This window comes from Gracilinanus agilis, chromosome 2 (genome assembly GCF_016433145.1).
Source record: "Gracilinanus agilis isolate LMUSP501 chromosome 2, AgileGrace, whole genome shotgun sequence".
In the NCBI taxonomy this organism is placed as follows: domain Eukaryota; kingdom Metazoa; phylum Chordata; class Mammalia; order Didelphimorphia; family Didelphidae; genus Gracilinanus; species Gracilinanus agilis.
In genome coordinates, this window is record NC_058131.1 from 383,318,649 (window position 1) to 383,339,099 (window position 20,451).

General features: G+C 37.7%; 1 protein-coding gene across 1 annotated transcript in view; it reads left to right on the forward strand.

Moving 5' to 3' along the window:
• Positions 1–7,452: 7,452 nt before the first annotated feature.
• Positions 7,453–20,451, forward strand: part of SOX30 (SRY-box transcription factor 30) — a 29,015-nt gene continuing 16,016 nt past the window's right edge. The window contains exons 1-3 of the mRNA XM_044659848.1: positions 7,453–8,695; positions 10,250–10,489; positions 11,854–12,033. Coding sequence (XP_044515783.1) covers positions 7,453–8,695; positions 10,250–10,489; positions 11,854–12,033 — 1,663 coding nt within the window. The remainder of the gene's footprint in view (positions 8,696–10,249; positions 10,490–11,853; positions 12,034–20,451) is intronic.

Sequence of the window (20,451 nt, forward strand, 5' to 3'; positions counted from 1 at the left end):
TCTGCGCACTTCACTTTGCATCACTTCATCTAAAGTCTTTCCAGGTTTTTCTGAACTCATCCTGTTCATCATTTTTTATGACACAATGGTATTCCATTACAACCATATACCACAATTTGTTCAGCCATTCTCCAACTGATGAACATCCTATTTCCAATTTTTGCCACTCTAAAAAGAGCTGCTAAAAATATTTTTGTACAAGTAGGTCCTTTCCCCTTATCTCTGATCTCTTTGGGATACAGACTTACTAATAGTATTGCTGGGTCAAAGAGAATGAATAGTTTTATGGCCCTTTGGCAATGATTCCATATTGCTCTCTGGAATGGTTGTATCAGTTTACAGCAACACCAACAGTGTATTCCCCACCAACATTTATCATTTTCCTTTTTGGTCATACCTTGCTATATTTTTGAAATAAAATAAAAGTTAATCCAATATTAAATTGTTAAGAGGAATTGAGATACTAGTTAATTGGCCTCTTTAAAGGGAGTAGGATAAACTCAAGAGTAGACAGAAGTCCTTAGTTCTAAGGGGCTGCACTCATATATTCAGTCATTTTAACTGTTCGTGATTACGTGTCCTTTTTCCCTCTTGGAGAAGAGATCTGGTCTAACTTATTTACCTCACCATCCTACCCATTGTTGTCAAGTTAACTGTCCTAAAACATAACAGAATTGTTGTACAAACTAAAATGTTCTTCCCATGTAGTGAAAACTTGATGTTCACTATTCTGCTATATACTTTGAACTTTCTTGTCTCTTATAAGGCTGTTCTTTGTTTTTGCTTCCCCCCTTTCTCCAAGATATTGCCTCTTCCATAAAGCATTTCTTGATCCACACCAGATATATCTTCCTCTAGTGAATAATTCACTTTATATTTCTACTAACGCCTTTCCCACATCAAACTTCCTACTATTCTTTTATGTAAATAGAGGCATCTTGGTATAGAGTAGGGATTTTAACCTTTTTTAGCACACTGATGAAGCTTTTAGAACCCTTCTTGTTTTTAACACTGATAATTACTTTTCTTACCTTATCTACCTCTGCTTGATATCATTGAAAGACATTTATAGTCCTTAATTCAGAGTCAACAGTTTAGACTAACTGTATCAGGGGACTTTTTCACTTCAACCTAAAGTGAAAGCCCCTCAGATTCAAATAATATCTACAAAGATCATCTTTAGTTGAGAACCTGATCCATTTCCCCAGAGTTTGTCCCCTTTTGAGAAGGCAAAAACCTTGGAGTCCAGATAACTTTGCACTTCAGAAAAAAATAGGGTAGGGCTAGAGAGAGTCAGATGAAACAATATACAAAAATAGCCTTCTTATATATGTCCTCCTGGATGGTAGATATGAGAATCAAATGGAGTGGAGAACATTCCCCCTTTTCAGAGTATCAGTTATTTGTTCTGGACATGATTTTTAAAATGTGGGACACCAAAGACATGATGACAAGCTGTTGTTTAACAAGGGCAAAATTTCTGGCCAATATGAGGAAAAGGGGCTAATTTGAGTGAAGGAATGAAGAAGCATTTAATAAGTACCAACTATGTGCAAAGTAGATTGAATTGAAATAGGTGGGTATGAGCCCTGCTGGCAGAAGTAGCTGCCTCACTCATAATTAGAGGGATTATATGGTCCTATGCTCCTCAAAACATGGTATCATAGCTCCCATGTATGGATTGGCAATAGATCTACTCCTGTTTTTGTTGCTCTTGGTTTTTTGTTTGTTTGGGGTATTTTGGTGGGAAGGAATCTCCCTTTCTCTTCCAGGCTAGAAGTACAATAGTTGCTCCTGGGTCCCATTTCCCATTTCCGATTGTCTCAGAAACGCTGACCTATTCCAATTTCAAGGGGCCAGTGTGATCATCTTTAGGAAGCCTGCCCACTCCTTCTTCTCAGGGCCTTAGCATACTAGTACCAGATTCAGTATGGACACCTGATTGGCTTTAGTCCTACTACAGTTCAGAACTCCTGTGCTCAAGAGGTTCATCAGCTTCAGCTTTTCAGTAGCATGGATTATAGGCATGTGCTATCATTCCTGTCTTCATTTGTTCTCATAATGGCATCTACATGATTACTTGGTTCAGCATTTAGTAGACACTGTCAAAATTTCCACATTGGTCCTGACCCAAAGTTGGGAGAGTACCTTTGATTCTCCAGTCCTGTTCTCTCCAGGCTCTAGACCAGATAGCTAGACTCTTGGCCACTATTCAGGAATCAGTATAGATGAAGATCTTCTCCACAATTCTAGTTTCTCTTACACCAGCCAAGCAGTTCATAATTCAACCTGGTAGGAGGACTTAATGGGATCCCTGTCCCTCATGACATTCCTATTTAATGGATTAATGGCTTTAGAAGTCTAGTTACACATGCCTCTATTACAGCAGGAAAAGCCTGGCAAACAAGGCAAAACTGAGTTCCTTAGCTGCTAAGTCTTTGTAGATGGGGGCCCAGTAGACTGGGGCTTTGACCAGAAGCCTTAACTTCTGGCAGAGTCAAAACCTGTATTATGAAGGATGCTAATACCTAAGGGACTAATGAAATCATAAATATACTACTTTTATTTAACAATTACCACTCAAGGAAGCCTCTGGGCATCCTTATTAGTCTGTGGGGAAGTAAATAGCTTTTTATGGAGTATGTACATAATCATCTGGATTTTCCTTATTGACTGTATTACCCTAAACTTGACAGTGAGCTAGAATCAGTATTTTCTTACGATTGTTATCTTACATTTTGTGTATCATGTGGGCTTTTATCCAGTCTAGTGCCTCTGACACCATGCCATCATCCAGCCTAGTCAATATTATATCATCAATATAATAAATATCAGTGTCCTCAGAAATCAGGGTCTCTTTCAGGTTTCTGTCCATCAAACTGGACTGTGATAATAGGAGGGAGAATTCAGGTGGACCCTAGAGAAATGGTGAAGTTTTACTGATTGCATTCATTCTTTTGCTAATCTCAGCTATGGGAATTGAGAAAAAGGCATTATAGAAGTCAACATCCCCATACCGCTTACTGAGAGACCAGAGCTACCCAGTTCACCACACACTACAATTAAACCTTACTCACCTCTTGTCTGTGGATAACATACTTCAGAGCCAATGTCCTGAAGGAGTCAAAAAGAAGAAGCTTTTGTAAATCTTAGTTTTAGGGTTATTGTGGCTAAAAAGGGCCCTGCTACACTCTAGCTCAGGGGTCAGCAACGTATGGTTCTCGAGCCATATCTGGCTCTTTTGAGGGCCAGATATGGCTTTTTCTGCAGGAGCCATAAAGTCAATTTTTTTTTCAGGTGCTGTTACAGGAGTGCGCACTGTGAGCACTGTACGGCTCTCATGAAATTACATTCTAAAAAATGTGGCATTTATGGCTCTCATGGCCAAAAAGGTTGCCGACCCCTACTCTAGCTGAATAGAGCATAGTAATATCTGATCAAGCCATTTGCTGAAAGTAATGGAAGATTTCAGCTGTCAATTGAAGACCACAAAGTATAGTTCATTAGAGATGCCATACCCTGTATATGGCTCAGCATAAAGCAGAGTGCCTGGCCTAATCAGGTAGCAGCTAGTTGGCAAAAAAGAGTAATCTGCTTAGCCCAATCTAACTGCAGTCCAGTGGCCAAATGATTTGGCTCAGCCCAGGAGTAGCCGTTAGTAGCTAAGCCTAGTGAGGTCCTGGCTGAGTGATTTCCTTGCAAACCCAGCAGTGTATTATTTCATCTGGCTGGGTTTCCAAAAACCCAGCTAAGCAACCTGTTTAGCTGAGGTGCCTTGCCTCTTGAGAAAACAGCTCAGTTGAGCTCTGGATCCATCATCAACAACACCACATTGTAAAGTAAACTTTGTAAGGAGTTTCTAGAGAAAGAACATTGAGGCCCTGCATTTCATGAAAAAGATGATAACTTGCTGTAGATTGGGAATAGTGGGAATAGAAAAGATAGGATGGATTTGCAAGACATTATAGAGATAGAATTATAGGTAAAATAAACAGGACTGAGCACCTGATAGTAGGATGAGGATGGTAAAATGAACAGCTTGAGATTGCTAAGGTTGAATTTGAGTACATGTTTTTTTTTTTATGACTACTGTATATCTTAGAGTGATTTATACTCTAGTACAGAATGCTTCATTAAAGTACTCTTTTAATATCTCATTATGGGATAAAGGTAAACTTGAACTCTCTAACACTGTCAAAGTAGTCAACTCTGGCAGGTCCTATCAAGTTGGAAAGGCTTTAAATGTGGGCCTGGAGATGGACTATGTGTCTGGATTTTAAAGACTGGTCTAGCTTCAGGAAGGCTCATTTGCAAGAATGATCAGCATCTTATGATTTTGAATACTGTAAGTCACAAAGACTACTGAGACACAGGGAGACTGTGGTCTGTTTTGTGGAAGAACAAAATCATAGATCTTTGAGTAATAAGATATATGTCTTCAATATTTAAAAAAATTAAATGGTTTTAATTTTAAAAAAATAAAGTACTCACACTGATGAGATCTGGTTGGAAATACAACATTAGAACTAGAAAGGAATTGAGAGATCATCTACTATTATTTAGCAAATGAAGAGCTGAAGCATGATAAAGTGAACTTTTTAGGGTCACATAGCTAGTAAGTAGTAGAGGCAAGAGCTAAAACCAAGCCTTTCAACTCCAAATATAGTGGTCTTTCCAATATACTATATTGTCTCACAGAGCCACTTAAGTATTACAATTTAATTGCTTTTAGAATGGTTTATGCCCTTCATAAATTTCAGCTGACCAGTATCTTGGAATTAAGGTTGTCCCTTAAGCTTACCTGAGCAAATTCACAAAAAATATTTGTATTGGTACTTTTTGGTAACAGAAAATTGGAAATAAAATGGGTCTCCATTGACTGGGAGAAGTCTGAACAAATTGTGATTTGTGAATTAAATGAATGCACCAGAAGAAATGGAAAATATGAGGAACTGAGAGAAATAGTGGACATGTGAACTGACTGATGTAGATTGAAGAAAACAGACTCAATTAACAATGACTATGATACTATATAGGAAACTGCTCAAAGGTAGCTATATCCATGTTAATTGCATTGACTAGTCTTAGTTCAAAGAACACATGATGAAATAAATATACCTCCCTCCTCTTATTGGAGACTAGTGAATTACAGGAGAATGAATGAATAAAGCACTTATTAAGCACTTGCTACATGCAATGCACTTTGCTAAGTGTTGGGAATACAAATGGAAAAGAGTGCTCTCAAGGAACTCACATGGAAGAGTAGGAAAGACAGACTAAATGGAAAGTTTCAGCTACAAGTCAGATGGAAAAGTCCTTTGGTGCTTAGGGTGAAGAAATGTAATGGAGAATAACCAGGGAAGTAGACTTAAATATTAAAATGTAGGTCCACATAAAGTATATATAAACTAATAACTAAGTAATCCTCACAACAGAAACAAAGCAAATGTTAATTCTTCTTATTTAATGTCATCTCCACTGACAAAAGCATATCAGGTTCTAATATGGGAAGATAAGGGTCAAGATGGTAGTATTTTTTTAACTGCCTGACACTTGCTGTTTTTACTACATCTCCTTCAGGGTGCTTGAATGTAATGTAAGATAAAGTCATTTTTTATTGAACTATATTTCTTTTTTATAAAGGATGGGTTATCTTAGGGATAACATCTTGGAAATGGGGTAGGGTAGGAATTGGATCTGTGTTTTAATGGAATTGGTAACTTCCATATGAGGAAACTCTTACCAATGTAAGTAGGCACCTTCTTGGTAACTTACAGTCCTAAGGACATCATTAAAAAAAAAATCCTGAAGCTCCTTGTTGCCACATGTCCCTTATGGGAGGTGGGCAAAGAAAATTTAATTGCAGGTACCATTTTTGAATGAACTAGGCTGTAATATCCTGTCGCACCTACCAGACAATAGAAACTATGGAAGAACAGATGATTTAAATTCATACATCATTTTCCTTTATTAGTATATTTGATGTTTCTTTAGGAGGGGAAAAGAGAAGAAGTTATCATTTATCAAGTTGAGGTAATATTTTCAAGTAATTCATACCCCCTAGTAACCTGCCCTCATTTTCTTCACAGAGACTTCTTTAAATCTCACTTGGATCTGTATTGATCTAAATAAATTCTTAATATCAATGTTAGGAAATTTCTGCCTTTAGTAGTGATCTGCAGTCTCCTGAGCCTGGCTCTAGTATTTGAATAAAATTCTTTCACTCTGCTACAGCTTTAGGCTTTTAAGGGGATTTGAGGCTGAGAAGATGGTGGAAGTGGCTAATGGGGTTTTCAGGATGTGAAGATACTGAAGTTGTCAAGATGCTAAACAGCTATTTGGTAAGTATATTATCACAGAAGCTTATTGCTTCTTACTGGAACATAGAACATAAGAACATAGAACATAGACTTATAGAGCTGGAAGGGCCTTCTACTTCAACTCCCTCCTTTTACAGATGAAGAAACTGAGATTTGGTGAAGGTATGTGATTTGTCTACCTACTATCACAGATTAGGTAATAAAATCAGGGTAGGAGCCAAGATTTTTTGACTCCCATTATAGCCTTTTATTTATTTATTTTTAAAATGGATTTTGGTCATTCTAACTGCTTAGGAACTTAGATTTAAAGATTAGTGTTTAGATTTAACCCAAAACCACATTTTAAGGGTAGGAAATCAGTGCTGAATTTCTTATTCTGTCCGCTTTAAAAAGTGACAATGCTGATTCAGTCCTTACTGAGGATGGTAGCCAGTCAGATGTTTGCCAAAGCTGTGTGAGTTTTTGCATAAAGTAAAAGTTTACCTTGACTAGGGCACCAGATAAGCAGAATGTAAAGTGGCTTGGGGTTTTCTTTTCTTTTTTTTTCTTTCTTTTTTTTGGGGGGGGCGTGGGGCGCCAAACTGTAATTTAAGTCTTTCCCTCTGTCTCCCAGTCTATGGCCTTGGCCAATCCTGACACGGCCGGGGGGAGGGGGGACAGGCAGAGTACCGGCAGTGCCCCCTTTTTACCACCACGTGTAAAGGGCACGAGGGCTGACTCCCGGGGTAGTGGCGTGGAACTCCCGCGTCTCCAGGGCAACGCCATTGTCGGGCGCTCCTGCTGGGGAAGTGGGTAACTACGGACAACGGCCAGGAGAGAACTCTGGGAGAGAGAGGGAGAAAAATGGGGCGCACGTGCCGGCCTTGGTGATTCGAGGGCCCAGCGCGAGGCGCAATCCATAGAAGGAAGGGGGTGGGCGGAGGAAGGGCAAGCGCGCCTGTCATTGGAGGGCCTGGGGTTCCCCCCAGCTTGTGATTGGACGGCGCCGGCCCGGGGCGCTGCATTTTGAACCGCGTAGCGTTCTGGGTAGCAAAGGGTTTGGAAGGGTCTTAACCGAAAGGGGGGTCGCCAACAAACGGCTGAGCTCACAATCCGGGAGCGGGCCGGGCCTCCCCCGCCCCCGCGCAGCCCCATGGAGAGAGCCCGGCCGGAGCCGCCGCCGCCGCAGCCACCGCCACCGCCGCCGCCCCGCCAACTGCCGCGGGGGTCTCTGCCGCGCCCGCTCCGTCCTGCCCTGCCGTCGCTGCTTTCGCAGCCTCTGGCCGAGGGCGCCCCCTACCGGCAGCCCTCCGAGCCCTCTCAGTCCCCCCCGGCTCCCCGTCTGGGGCCCGGGCCCCGAAGTCCCTCCCCGTGCCAGGCCCCCGGGGAGCAGCCCTCGCCGCTGCTGCCCCACTCCGGAGCGGGCGGGCCCCCTCCTCGAGGCCCGGCCTGTGCCGCCCCCCGGCTGCTCCTGCAGGTGAAGGCGGAGCAGCCCCCGCCGCCGCCGCCCCCTCCACTGCCGCCTCCTCCTCCCCCTCCTCTTCCTCCTCCTCCTCCCCTCCTGTTCTTGCATCCTACCCCGCATCCCGCAGCAGAGGAGGCTGCGACGCCCCCGCTCCTGCCTTCCCACCCTTCCGCTGCCACTGTGGCGTCTGGCTCGTCCAGGTTGTTGCAAGTGAAGTCCGAGCAGGTCTTGCTCTTGCCACCTACCCTGGTGCCCGGGGAGGGTGCCCTTTGTAGAGGGGAGCAGCTGCCGCCTCCGCCCCAGCACATCCCTGCGAGCAGGGTGCTGCAGGTGAAGGCTGAGAAACCAGAGTTGTTGTCAGCCAGGGAAGGAGCAGGGCAGGAGCTCTTGGGAAGAAGGGGAGCTGAGGGTGGCCATAGGGCTGCCAGAGGGGGCAAGGGTGAAGGGCCGGGCTCAGCCACTGATAGCCGCAGACTGGAGGAGAAGAAGGGCAGCAAGGCAGAGGCAGAGGAGAGCAGGCGGGAAATGGCCAAAAACAATGGGGAGAGCAAAAGCCTTGGGTCCGTGAGAGAAGGAGTCATAAAAACTGAGGAACCTGAAAGGATGCATGAGGACTGCAGGCATGGCAAGGATGCTGCACAAGTCAAGCCACCTGCATCCAATGGCCTGGTCCATTCTAACAAGGATGTCATTTTGACTCAGCCTCCCAGTGGATTTGGCCCACATTCACAAGATCTGAGGATCCCTTTGACTCTTCATACTGTACCCCCTGGGGCCAGAATCCAATTTCAGGGACCTCCGCCTTCAGAGCTGATACGATTGACTAAGGTGCCTCTGACACCAGTGCCTATAAAAATGCAATCCTTACTGGAGCCTTCAGTAAAAATTGAAACCAAAGATGTCCCACTCACCGTGCTTCCCTCAGATGCAGGTATTAGACAGCAGGGGAATATGGTTTTCAAAGCTTCATCCATGTTGCCCCATAGCTGACATTTCAGCAATTCAGAAGCAAAAACTAGAAAAAAAATGATGGAACTCTGATTCTTTTGCAATGTAAAGTCTGCACAGGTATCACTTCTGATTGAATTGTACATTTTCCAGTAAAACACAAGAGGTGCATGAGTCCTAAACACCTAAAAACATCTACTTCAAGATCTAGAGATAAAATTTTTAAATGGCTAAATGCACCTAAACAGAAATATAAACATTTTTGTTAGACATAATGTGCATGATGGGTTTCTGTTCAAAGGAGTATTACAGAAAATTAACATATTGAAAATAATAGCTAATATGTAACTATTAACTTTCACATTGTGTCAATGGGAAGTGTAAAGCAAAATTTACAAAGGGTAAACTGAGTGGTTATTCTTAATAGCACACACTTAAGATTATGTCTACATTTTTAAAGATAAGTCAATTATAGATATGGTTTCTTTTTAGTTAGAACAGTATGTGGACCTTGTAGTTAGCATTTATTCCATTTGAAAACTTAAATAACTAAGGAATGGAAATATATAAGCACTTAAATTTCTTAAACTAGAAAACCTGTTCAGAAGGAATGTATTGTAATTACTGGTGCCATGCTAGTAAAAAGATAATCGTTTCTGTCCAGTATTTCAGTAATTGGCAATGATTAATTATTTTTCAGTTCAGGCTGAATGGTCAATGTTTTTTTAATACTGCTTAGTACTATTTCTCATTTTAACTTTGTTTTTCTTCTCTTCTTTTGGAAGTTTCTGTTCTTACTATCATCGTTCCTATATCACTTTTCTGTTCTTCCTCTAACAGTCAACTAACATTAAATTTTATTAATTATTCTACCATTCCACCCCTTTTATATGCCCATTCCTTAAGCATTCTTGCTTCCTTTCTTATCTTTGCTGCCGTATAGATCTCTGCATAAAAATGAAACAAAACAGTGAAAGGGAGTTGAGACTGTGGTAGTTAATGAGCTCTTCAAGAGATGCAGATGCAGTTTTCCTTTCAGTGATCAGTGACTTGCTCAAGGATAGTGAATCAATCCTTTCTTTTGTCTATACTTCAGTTTCTGGAAATGAGAAAAGTAGTACTAATTAATCTTAAAAGGCTGTTGTGAAGAACAACTGATGATATAACTCATTTTGCTCCTCTAAATGCTCACTAGTTTATTATATAAGTAATGTTATTAGTGGAGAATAGCAATATGTCAATCATTTTTGAAGTATTGGTATAGTTCATAGAAGTAATAAGTCAATAGGTTACTTGTGTTTTCAACAAGCATATTGTTCTCTGTTGAGGAAAAGGAGAGTCATTCTAAGCTACAGTTTAGAATGGTGAGTTCAGGGGCTGTAAGTTCTGGAATACTGGCAGTTCTTTTGCTAAGTATAGTTGGATTTTCCCCAGAGACTTTATAAATAATTGAGCTGGTTGAGAGAAGAGGTACTTTCTTAATCAAAACTGTATGTTTGTCCCACATTAATTCAGCCTGTTGATTTTTATCATGTAGGAATTCCTGATACTCCCTTCAGTAAGGACAGAAATGGCCATGTGAAGCGACCCATGAATGCATTTATGGTCTGGGCAAGAATCCATCGACCAGCACTAGCCAAAGCTAACCCAGCAGCCAACAATGCAGAAATCAGTGTCCAACTTGGGTTAGAGTGGAACAAACTTAGTGAAGAACAAAAGAAACCTTATTATGATGAAGCACAAAAAATTAAAGAAAAACACCGAGAAGAATTTCCTGGTAATCAAAAGAAAAACATCTTTTTTTTTCTTTGAATTAACTTATTGGTTTAATATTTGAGACTGAGATGAAATTTTTCTCTTCTTTATTTCATTATTTAATGAGGCTATGAATTCAAGAAGTGGTGCCTAACCTCACACTGTATTAGGGATAGGGACTGGGACATGTGATTTCATTAGTATAGGGACTCCCAGGTGAGGACCTTTCTCAAGTATAGGTCAGCACTTTCTCTGAAGCAGTCTTAATCCTGAGAAATGAGCTGCCCAGAATCACAAATTCAGAATGGGTCAGAGATGGGATTGAAATACACATCTTAAACTACCTATCTATTAAGATACGCTGTCTTTGGTCACTATTATAGCTAGATAGAATTTAGTGTGCCTTAAGTGTAGGAAAGCTTGGTAAAACCAAGCCAAGGAATATTTGTCCTCAAGTTTATCATTACATTATAGGCTTTCCTAAAACAATATATACTTGACTACAGGGTTTCCAGTTCAATTTCCACTTTCTTGAATAACTTTGATGTAGGAAAAAAGACACATGAGGAGAGGTATAAAGGTCTGTTAAATTTTCTTAGAAAATGAAATGAAATTAATTACTGGTTGAACTTTGCAAAGCTAGGTAGAAAATAAACTGTTAGTTATTTCAAAGGAGAATAATATTTAATGCACCCTTGCATAAATGAGCCTATAAGGATGAAGGAGGTTGTCATCATACTGCCTTCAATATCATGTGATTATCAGAACATTAATTTGCCTTTTGATTGATGTATTTTTCCCAGTCACTGTGTAATATGAACTGAGTTTTGTTTTCCCTCTTACACTGAGGATAATAAGATTAAACATGTATAAATCCTCACTGGTATGACAAATGAGTCTGCAGTATTTTTTGATTAAAAAAAAAATTTAGGACATTGATCCTCTTTTTTGTGCAGACAAAAAAAAATAGTGACTAGGCATAAGTGACCATTATAAAACATAAGTAGTTATATTGAATGGAATGAGATAACATAAGGCGAATAATATTTTATAAATTTGGAACATTGTCTTTTAGGTAGATGAATAACTTCAGAACTCTCACTTATGGTCTTTTATCTTGATTCTACCACTGGCAGTGTGTGATTGCATTAGACATTCAACTTTTCTATACCTCAGTTGCTCCTTCTTTAAATATGAATTACAGTGGCTACTGCTCAGAAGAATTAAAAAGGCTATATTTGTAAAGTAAGTTTAAGTACACAGAATAGCTATACTTGTCTGCTGTGGTTAGGATGTTTTGCTTTTTTCAAGTATAGATTACAGTTACATAGAGCCACAAGTATAGCATATATAATCAAATTACAAGTAGTATCTCATCTTCCATAGGTTGGGTTTATCAGCCACGTCCAGGCAAACGAAAACGCTTCCCCCTAAGTGTGTCTACTGTGTTTTCTGGTACTACGCAGAATATCATCTCTACAAATCCAACAACAATTTATCCTTATCGCTCACCTACATACTCTGTGGTTATCCCCAGCCTACAGAACACTATCACTCATCCAGTTGGTGAGTTAGTTTCATTGTTGAATATCAATTATTTTTATAGCTATAAATGCACTTTACTTTTAGAATCAATTATAATGTATGTATATACATGTACACTAACATTTTAGTGATTGAAGAAACAACTAGAAATGAAGAAAATAAGAAGAGGTTTAGAATAAATTAAAAAATTCCAATAGGATTTATCACTGTATTAAAACACCAGATTTGCAAATGGGTAACAGAAATTCCATGTAAAATAAATTAGATCTTTCAAGAAAATCAAGTTTTTTGACTCAGGAAATGGGAGTCTCTCTTTATTCCATATTATTAAAGAAAGAATCCCTTACTGTGTGGTCTTAAAACATTCTGAGGATATTTCATGAACATCCTCATCCTTTGAGATCATGAAAGGTTTTTTTGTTTTCTTAATAAAGTGAGATAATCCATTTCCCAGCTAAATATCTGCTTGTTTCTCTATTGTCTTTTCTATAACTCCTGTGTAGTTTTACTATATGCAGCATTCCAATATCTTGTTTATATAGGTTTTTCTATTCGTTCTGATTAGTGCTACATTCAGTATAGTAATCTGTCAATGATAGTGCCAATAAGGGCTTGGTGAGGTGTGGAATAGGATAAAACAACTGTTTTACATATTGACTTCAAAAAGTTAGGATAAGTAGTTTCTAAATAACATAATATAGGTTGCCATATTTTGACTTATTCTTTTTGAGGTGGTTTATATTTTCATTCTCCTTGTCTTAATATACTCCATAAATTTGTGTTAAGTATTACTTTCTTTCACGTATCAAGTGATATTTCCAAACTGCTAAATACTCTCGTCATGCTTTTCATGATTTTATAGTTATCAGTGTTATTTTCTCTCTTCCTTCACCTTTCCAGATTAAACCTGTATTGTTAGATATATGAGTTGATTATTTTTATATGTGTTCTAGTTAAATTTAAATTTTTTTAAATTTATTTTAAAAATATTTTCCATGGTTACATGATTCATGTTCTCTCCCTCCCCTATAATCTCTCCCCTCCCGGAGCTGACAAACAATTCCACTGGGTTATATCATGTATTATCACTTATACCCTATTTCCATATTATTAATTTTTATAATTTTTAAAACCTAAACCCCAAATCATTTACCCATATATACATGTGATAAATCATATGATTTTCTTCTGTGTTTCTACTCCAACAGTTCTTTCCCTAGTTGTGGATAACATTCTTTCCCATAAGCCCCTGGGGATTGTCCTGGACCATTGCATTGCCGTTAGTAGCAAAGTCTATTACATTTGATCATCACATAATGATTCAGTAACTGTGTATAATGTTTTCTTGGTTCTGCTCATTTCACTTCATATCAATTCATGTAGGTCTTTCCAGTTCTTATAGAAATCAAGCAGTTCATCATTCCTTATGGCACAATTCCATCACCATCACATACCACAATTTGTTCAGCCATTCCCCAGTCAAGGAACAACCCCTTGTTTTCCAATTTTTTGCCACCACAAAAAGCACAGTTATAAATATTTTTGTACAAACATTTCCTTTCCAATTTTTTTTTATGTCTTTGGGATACAACATAGTAGTAGTATTGCTGGATCAAAGGATAGGTATTCTTTAAAGCCCTTTGGGCATAGTTCCAAATTGCCTTCCAGAATGGTTGGATCAGTTCACAACCCCACCAGTAATGCATTTAGTGTCCCAGCTTTGCCACATTCCCTCCAACATTTATTATTTTTCTTTACTGTCATATTGGCCAATCTGCTACGTGTGAGGTGATGCTTCGGAGTTGTTTTGATTTGCATTTTTCTAATCATGAGGGATTTAGAACATTTTTTCATATGATTATTGATAGTTTTGATTTTTTCATCTGAAAACTGCCTATTCATATCACCTGATCATTTGTCAGTTGGAGAATGGCTTGATTTCTTGTAAATTTGACTTAGTTCTTATATATTTGAGAAATTAGACCTTTGTCAGAGAATTCTGTTAACAAAAAATTTTCTCATTTTGTTGCTTCCCTTCTAATTTTGGTTGCATTGGTTTTGTTTGTACAAAACCTTTTAATTTAATATAGTCAAAATTATTCATTTTACATCTTGTGATGTTCTCTGTCTCTTGCTTTGTCTTAAATTCTTCCCTTCCCCATAGATCTAAAGATTTATCATTCTATGTTCACCTAATTTGCTTATAATATCACTCTTTATATTTAAGTCATATACCCATTTTGAATTTATCTTGCTATAGGGTATGAGATAGTGATCTAAACCTAATTTTTGTCATAGGATTTTGCAAACAGATAAGAGCTCACTATTTGACAAAAACTTCTGGGAAAATTGGAAAGCAGATGATTGATTGATTTTATTTTAAAAATCTCACTGTTAGCACTTGTTTGTCCAGAGACATGGCCTTCTGTTCCACTCAGTTGCATTTAGAGCTAGAACAGAGTTTAAGGTGATCTAGTCCAACACCCTCCTTTTATAGGTGAGGAAACTGAAGGCTAGAGAAATTAAGTGCTTTTTCAAAGTTAATGGGAAGCAAATTGAAGAATCAGGATTTGAACCAAGGTCCTTGGATTCTAAATCTAGTTCTCTGCTCACTATATTTGTCTGCTTCTGCTCAGTCTCTCCTTGGTTTCCTCTCTATCCATCTGACTTTTAAATAGTCCTCATTCTCTCCTCTCTGCCTCCAGAAAACAGTAAAATTAGGGAGTTCCAATTCTTCCTTATAAAAACTATGACTTTTTTCCACTAGACTTTGTTCACTATTGTAATATGATATTGTACATTTTACTAGCTTTCTAGAAATGGAAGAAATGGAATATAGATATTAGCATTCTATAGTTTTAAGGATCACATCTAGGAATCTTCCTAAAGTTGGAAGTTATATTGACAATCCCACTAGTTATCTGTTACAGTAGTAACAATAGAATGTCTACTTTAGCCAACAGTTTCATAGTTATACCTTTTAGTTCCTCTAAAATGTGTGGTTTGTAAATTGAGTCTAGAAAAGGGGTTTTTATCGTGGATACCACAGACCCCAGAGGTTTATAGATAGATATGAGCTATCACTGAATTTGTTTTAAAAAATATTGATAACTGTGTCAGTAAAATTGGTCTCTTTGGTAATCCTGTGTATTCTGTTTCATGCCTTTAAAAACATCATTTTAAGTAAGAGTTCACCAGACTGTCAAAGAGGCCTATGGCACAAAAAAAGATTAAAAATCTCTGATCAAGAACATCGCTTTAATGCTTTTGGCTTGACTGCTATGTAAAACAATTAGTAGGTCTTCTGAAGCTCTTTTGTGATAAAGACTAAAGCAAAGAATTTACTGAATCTCTGGTATATTCTTTTCATCTTTGAGTGATGCCATTTATGCCATAATGTCCAGTGGTCCCCTTTCTTGAGTCAACTTGCTAAGCTTCCTGCTTGTGATGTTTGTGGAGAACTTTTTAGTATTAGTTTTGAAGTTCCTCAAAAAGCCCTTGAATTTTTTCCTCTTATTTTTTCCTTTACCTTTCAGGGCTTTTCTGTTTTCCTTTTATTACAGTTAATTCTCAGATTCACATTATGTCTGGCACAAGTTCTTTTATAACTCTCAGGATTAAATGTGCTATATATTTCTTTTTCTTGCAGATTATACAAAGACATTTTAGAAGTTAATCATTTCTCTAATACCAATAAGAAACATTAGATGGTTCAGTGAATAGAGCACCAGGCCTGGAATCAGAAAGACTCATCTTCCTGAATTCAAATTTGGCTTCTGATGCTAGCTTTGTGACCCTGGGCAAATCACTTAACCCTCTTTGCTTCAGTTTCCTCATCTGTAAAATAAGATGCAGAAGGAAATGACAAACCACTCAAGTATCTATGCTAAGAACACTACAAGTAGGGTCATGATGAGTTGGACATGACTGAAATGACTGAAAAACAATTTATACCAAACATCTCAACACCACTTTTCAACCTCTTTTCAGCCATTTCAAATATGGGTAATTAAAGTGCTTCTTACTACTTTGAAATTTCGTATACATAATTTCATCAAATCCAGCTTAGTTTCATTTTCTTAGTCAAGTAGCCGACAGTTTAATCCCATTTGCTCCTAATTTATTAAATACTACAGTCTTTTAAAAAGATTCTGTAGTACTCCTTTTGTCTGCTAAGTTTTCTTATACAGTTTGTAGAATGGCAACATTATGTCCCAGGTTTTATCTAGAATAACAGATAATAGAGACTTGATCTCTATAGTGCATTCTATTTTTAAAATGTCAGGCATTTTTATAATTTTTTAATAAAAGCATTTACATTTTTTGACATTTTTTTGCCATCTTTTACATCAAATTAGTAGCGCTATTAAATTTTCTCTATATTTCTCCAGTGTGCTGTTGGATTCCAGACTTTTTCCCCATCTGGTTTGCAATTCTATATTCATTGGCTTTCCATAAATTTTTAGTTTTAAAAACTGCTATTCCTTTTGTTTTTTGTTTTTTTTTACTGGTAAGAAATTGCCATTTTGGTTCAGTTTCAGAACAAGTTACACATTCTTCAAAAGGTCTACAAGTTCTTGTTTACCATATATTTGCAATTCTTTTTCGGTCATTATCTTATCCATGCACTAAGAATTTTGGAGCTGTTTTGCAGTTCTTGCATATGGAACTGGTACTATTTCAGGGACCACTTTCTAGAAGTTCTAGACTTCATTTCCCTTTATAGCAACCTAAGCTTCATGTTAAATGAACTCATTTTACTATCCTAATCATAAATACTCAAATGTAGCAGAGCCATTTAATCTTCTGGGCAAACTGCCAAGTAGCAATTCTGGGAGTGAAGACTCAGTTGTCTATGTATCCTATGATCAAATCTCCCATTGCCACCTTTTGTTTCTATATTTCCTTTGCACTTTCTTCTACCAGAGTGTAGAAGGGTACTGTGCCATCAGATAAAATATGGGCTCATCTCAGAGAAGTGCTATAGTAATTATAAGTATTATCAATGAAGTATTTTGTCTCAGGAACTTTGAGTTAGCTGCTCTTGCCTACAGAAAACCATTCTTGTCCAATGAAGAAGAAAGCCAGCTATAGCAGTATATTAAGATATATTGATTAACAAATCCTCTGTGAACAGAACTCTTTTTAATAGTCAGTTGAGTGCAGAGGGGATAGTTTTATTATTCTCAGCACTGGGTTATGCTGCCTATAGTAGAGGCACTGATGCCATCTCAAAAACGTGCACTTTTAGGGATAGCACAGGATTTAGGAACTGGGAGAAATCATATATATATATATATCTTCTGAGTCATGATCAAGAGGTGTGGGAATGCCCCTTTCAGAGAGAAATTGGGCTAGAGAGTTAAAGTCTTCCTCTAATGGAGAATGAGAAGAGGGTACACATCTAAACCATGACCAAGAGGAAATCCATATCTTGAAATGCATCCTTATGCTCCTATATTCCAGGTAACAAAATTTTTGGCAATAAATGTGTCCTTGAAATGATTCTTTCCTGTTACCCTTATTTTACAGGCAAGGAAATATACTTAAAGAGAATAGGTGACTTGCCAAATAGTAAGTGATAGAAACAGGATTTAAATATAGATAAAATCACCAAATTTCAGAGTTGAAAGACACCTCAGTGGTCATCTAATTTAACCCAAGCACTAAAAGAAGACCCCATCACAATATAACATAAATTGTCATCCAGCTCTGTGGAGGACTACCACTGCCGGGGATCCTATTATCTCTCAAGATATTCCCTTCCTCTTTGGGATACACCTAACTAAATATTGGGAAGTTTTTCCTCACACCAAGGCTAGCAAGTTCCATCTATTGCTCCTGGTTCTGGCCTCTCAAATAAAAATGCAGGTCTTATTTCTATTTTAAATCATGTCAGATACTTAAAGATAGCTATTGTGAGCCCTGTGAGTTTTCTCTCCTTCAGATTAAACATTTCCAAGTTCTTTTAGCTTACTCTCATAGAGCTGGGGCTCACAAGTCTTCACTATCATGGTTTCTTTCCTCTGGGTCTACTCAGCTTGTCCATATACTCTGGAAACTGGTTTCTGGAATTAGACACAGCACTCAGTTGTGGTCTCCCCATAGCAAGGTATAGAGAGACTATCACCTCCTTCTGGAAGTTAAACCTCTTTTAATGTAACCAGAGATTGCATTAGCCATATTACACTGCTGACTAATACTAAATTTGTAGTCTGCTGGAAACCCCAGATCTTTTTTAGATAACTGTTCTTTAACTCTGTATTTTTTCCTATGAAATTGATTTATTTTTAATCCAAGCATAAGACTTTATTTGTGGTGAAATTGATCTTATTAAATTTAGCCTCGTCTACTGGCCTGTTGGAATTTTTTAGATTTTAGCTCTGCCATCTATTACATTAGTTGTCAGTCCCTGTTTTGTTTATCTGTAAATCTGATAAATAGGCCTTTCTCTAAGTTAATGATAAAAGTGTTAGTAAACTGTAAAGGACTAAAGACAAACTCCAGGACCCTAGGGTACTCTAATGAAGATGTACCTTTTATGACTAAACCCCTTGAGAAGAGCTGTCTCTTACAGGTGCCTCTGTTTTCTTTTTTCTTCTTAACTCTTATATTCTGACTTCTAGCTCAATCGAAACTGTTACTAATGATTTCTTTAATTGCCACATCTAATATCCCTTTCTTAATCCTGATCTTTCTTGACCTCTCTGTGGTCACATTCTTCTTGATAATCTCTTTTCTCTAGACTTTTTTTTTTTGGGGGGGGACCCTACTCTATCCTCTATATCTCAGACTTTGCTGGATCTTCATCCCAGCCATGCTTGCTAACCCTGGTTGCTCCTCAGCATTTTATCCCGAGCCCTCTTCTCATTCTTTATTATTTCTCTTTTTTTCTTTAGCTATTTTAAATATTTTAAATTTTTGTTCAGATTATAGATTGATGCAGTCTTAATATTCATTTCTTCACATTTGCAACCCATGTTCTATCCTTCCTTCCCACTCTGTCTTCCTCTCCAAGAAAGTGGATATGTATAGGTTGTACATATATTGCCTCATCATACATATTTCTATATTCATCATGTTATGAAACCAAACACATATTCCTTATACTAGATAAAAATTAATGGAGGAAATAAGGTGAAGAATAGTGTGTCAATCAAATCAAATTAATTTAGATTCCATCTGTTAAGACAGTGGATATCCTTTTTCATCACAAGTCTCTTGGAGTTGTCCTGGATCCTTGTATTGATGATAATAGTTAGGCCATTCATAGTTGATAATTATACATTATTGTTGTTTCTGTGTTCAAAGTTTTCTTAGTTCTGGTCTCTTCACTTTTCATCACTTCATATGTGTTTTTACAGGGTTTTTTGTGATCATCTTGTTTTTCATTCCTCATAGCATAATAGTATTCCATTACAATCCTATACCACAGCTTGTTCAACCATTTCCCAGTTGATGGACATCCCTTTAGTTTCCAGTTCTTTGCCACTACAAAAAGAACTGCTATAAAATTTTTTATGCAAGTAGGTTCTTTTCCCTTATCTTTAATCTTTTTGGGATACAGACTTACTAATGATATTGCTGGGTCAAAGAGTATTAATGTTATGGCCCTTTGGGCATGGTTCCATATTGCTGTCCAGTTTGGTTATTATCAATTCACAGCTCTACCAACAGTGTATTCGTGTCCTAATTTTTCCAAATTCCCTCTAACATTTATCATGTCCTTTTTTTGTCATGCTAATCTGGCACTGATACATATGAGGTGGTACCTCAGAATTGTTTTAATTTGCATTTCCCTAATTAATAATGATTTGGAGCATTTTTTCATATGACTAAAGATAGTTTTAATTTTTTTTATCTGAAAACTGCCTATTCCTATACTTTGACCATTTGTCCTTTGGAGAGGATGCTTTGTATTCTTATAAATGTGACTTAGCTCTTTATCTATTGGAGAAATGAAGCCTTTATCAGAGAGACTTGCTAAAAAAAAAGATTTTTTTCTCCCAGTTATTTGTCTTTTAAGTTTGGTTGCACTGATTTTGTTTTTGCAGAAACTTTTTAATTTAATGTGGTCATAGTTATTTATTTTTGCATCTCATAATTTCTTTCCTTATCTGTAGGTTTGACAGGTAAACTATTTTGTGCTCTTCCAATTTGTTTATGGTATTGTGGGAGGCCAATAAGGGGAATAGAGTCTTAAATAGATGAAAATCTGAGATTCCTCTTTTGACTCCTTTTCAGATCCACACCTTTTCTTAATAACATTATAAGTCCCATTGGAAAGCTTTAAACAAACCAGCAGTTACTGGGTTAACAATTTCTCTACAAGAAAATTAAGATCCCTAAACTCTAAGAATATTCCTAAGTCAGCCAAGGTCAGAGCTAGACAAAACTTTATCCAACCAGGTTCAGTCCTCCCCATAAAAAATACAAGAC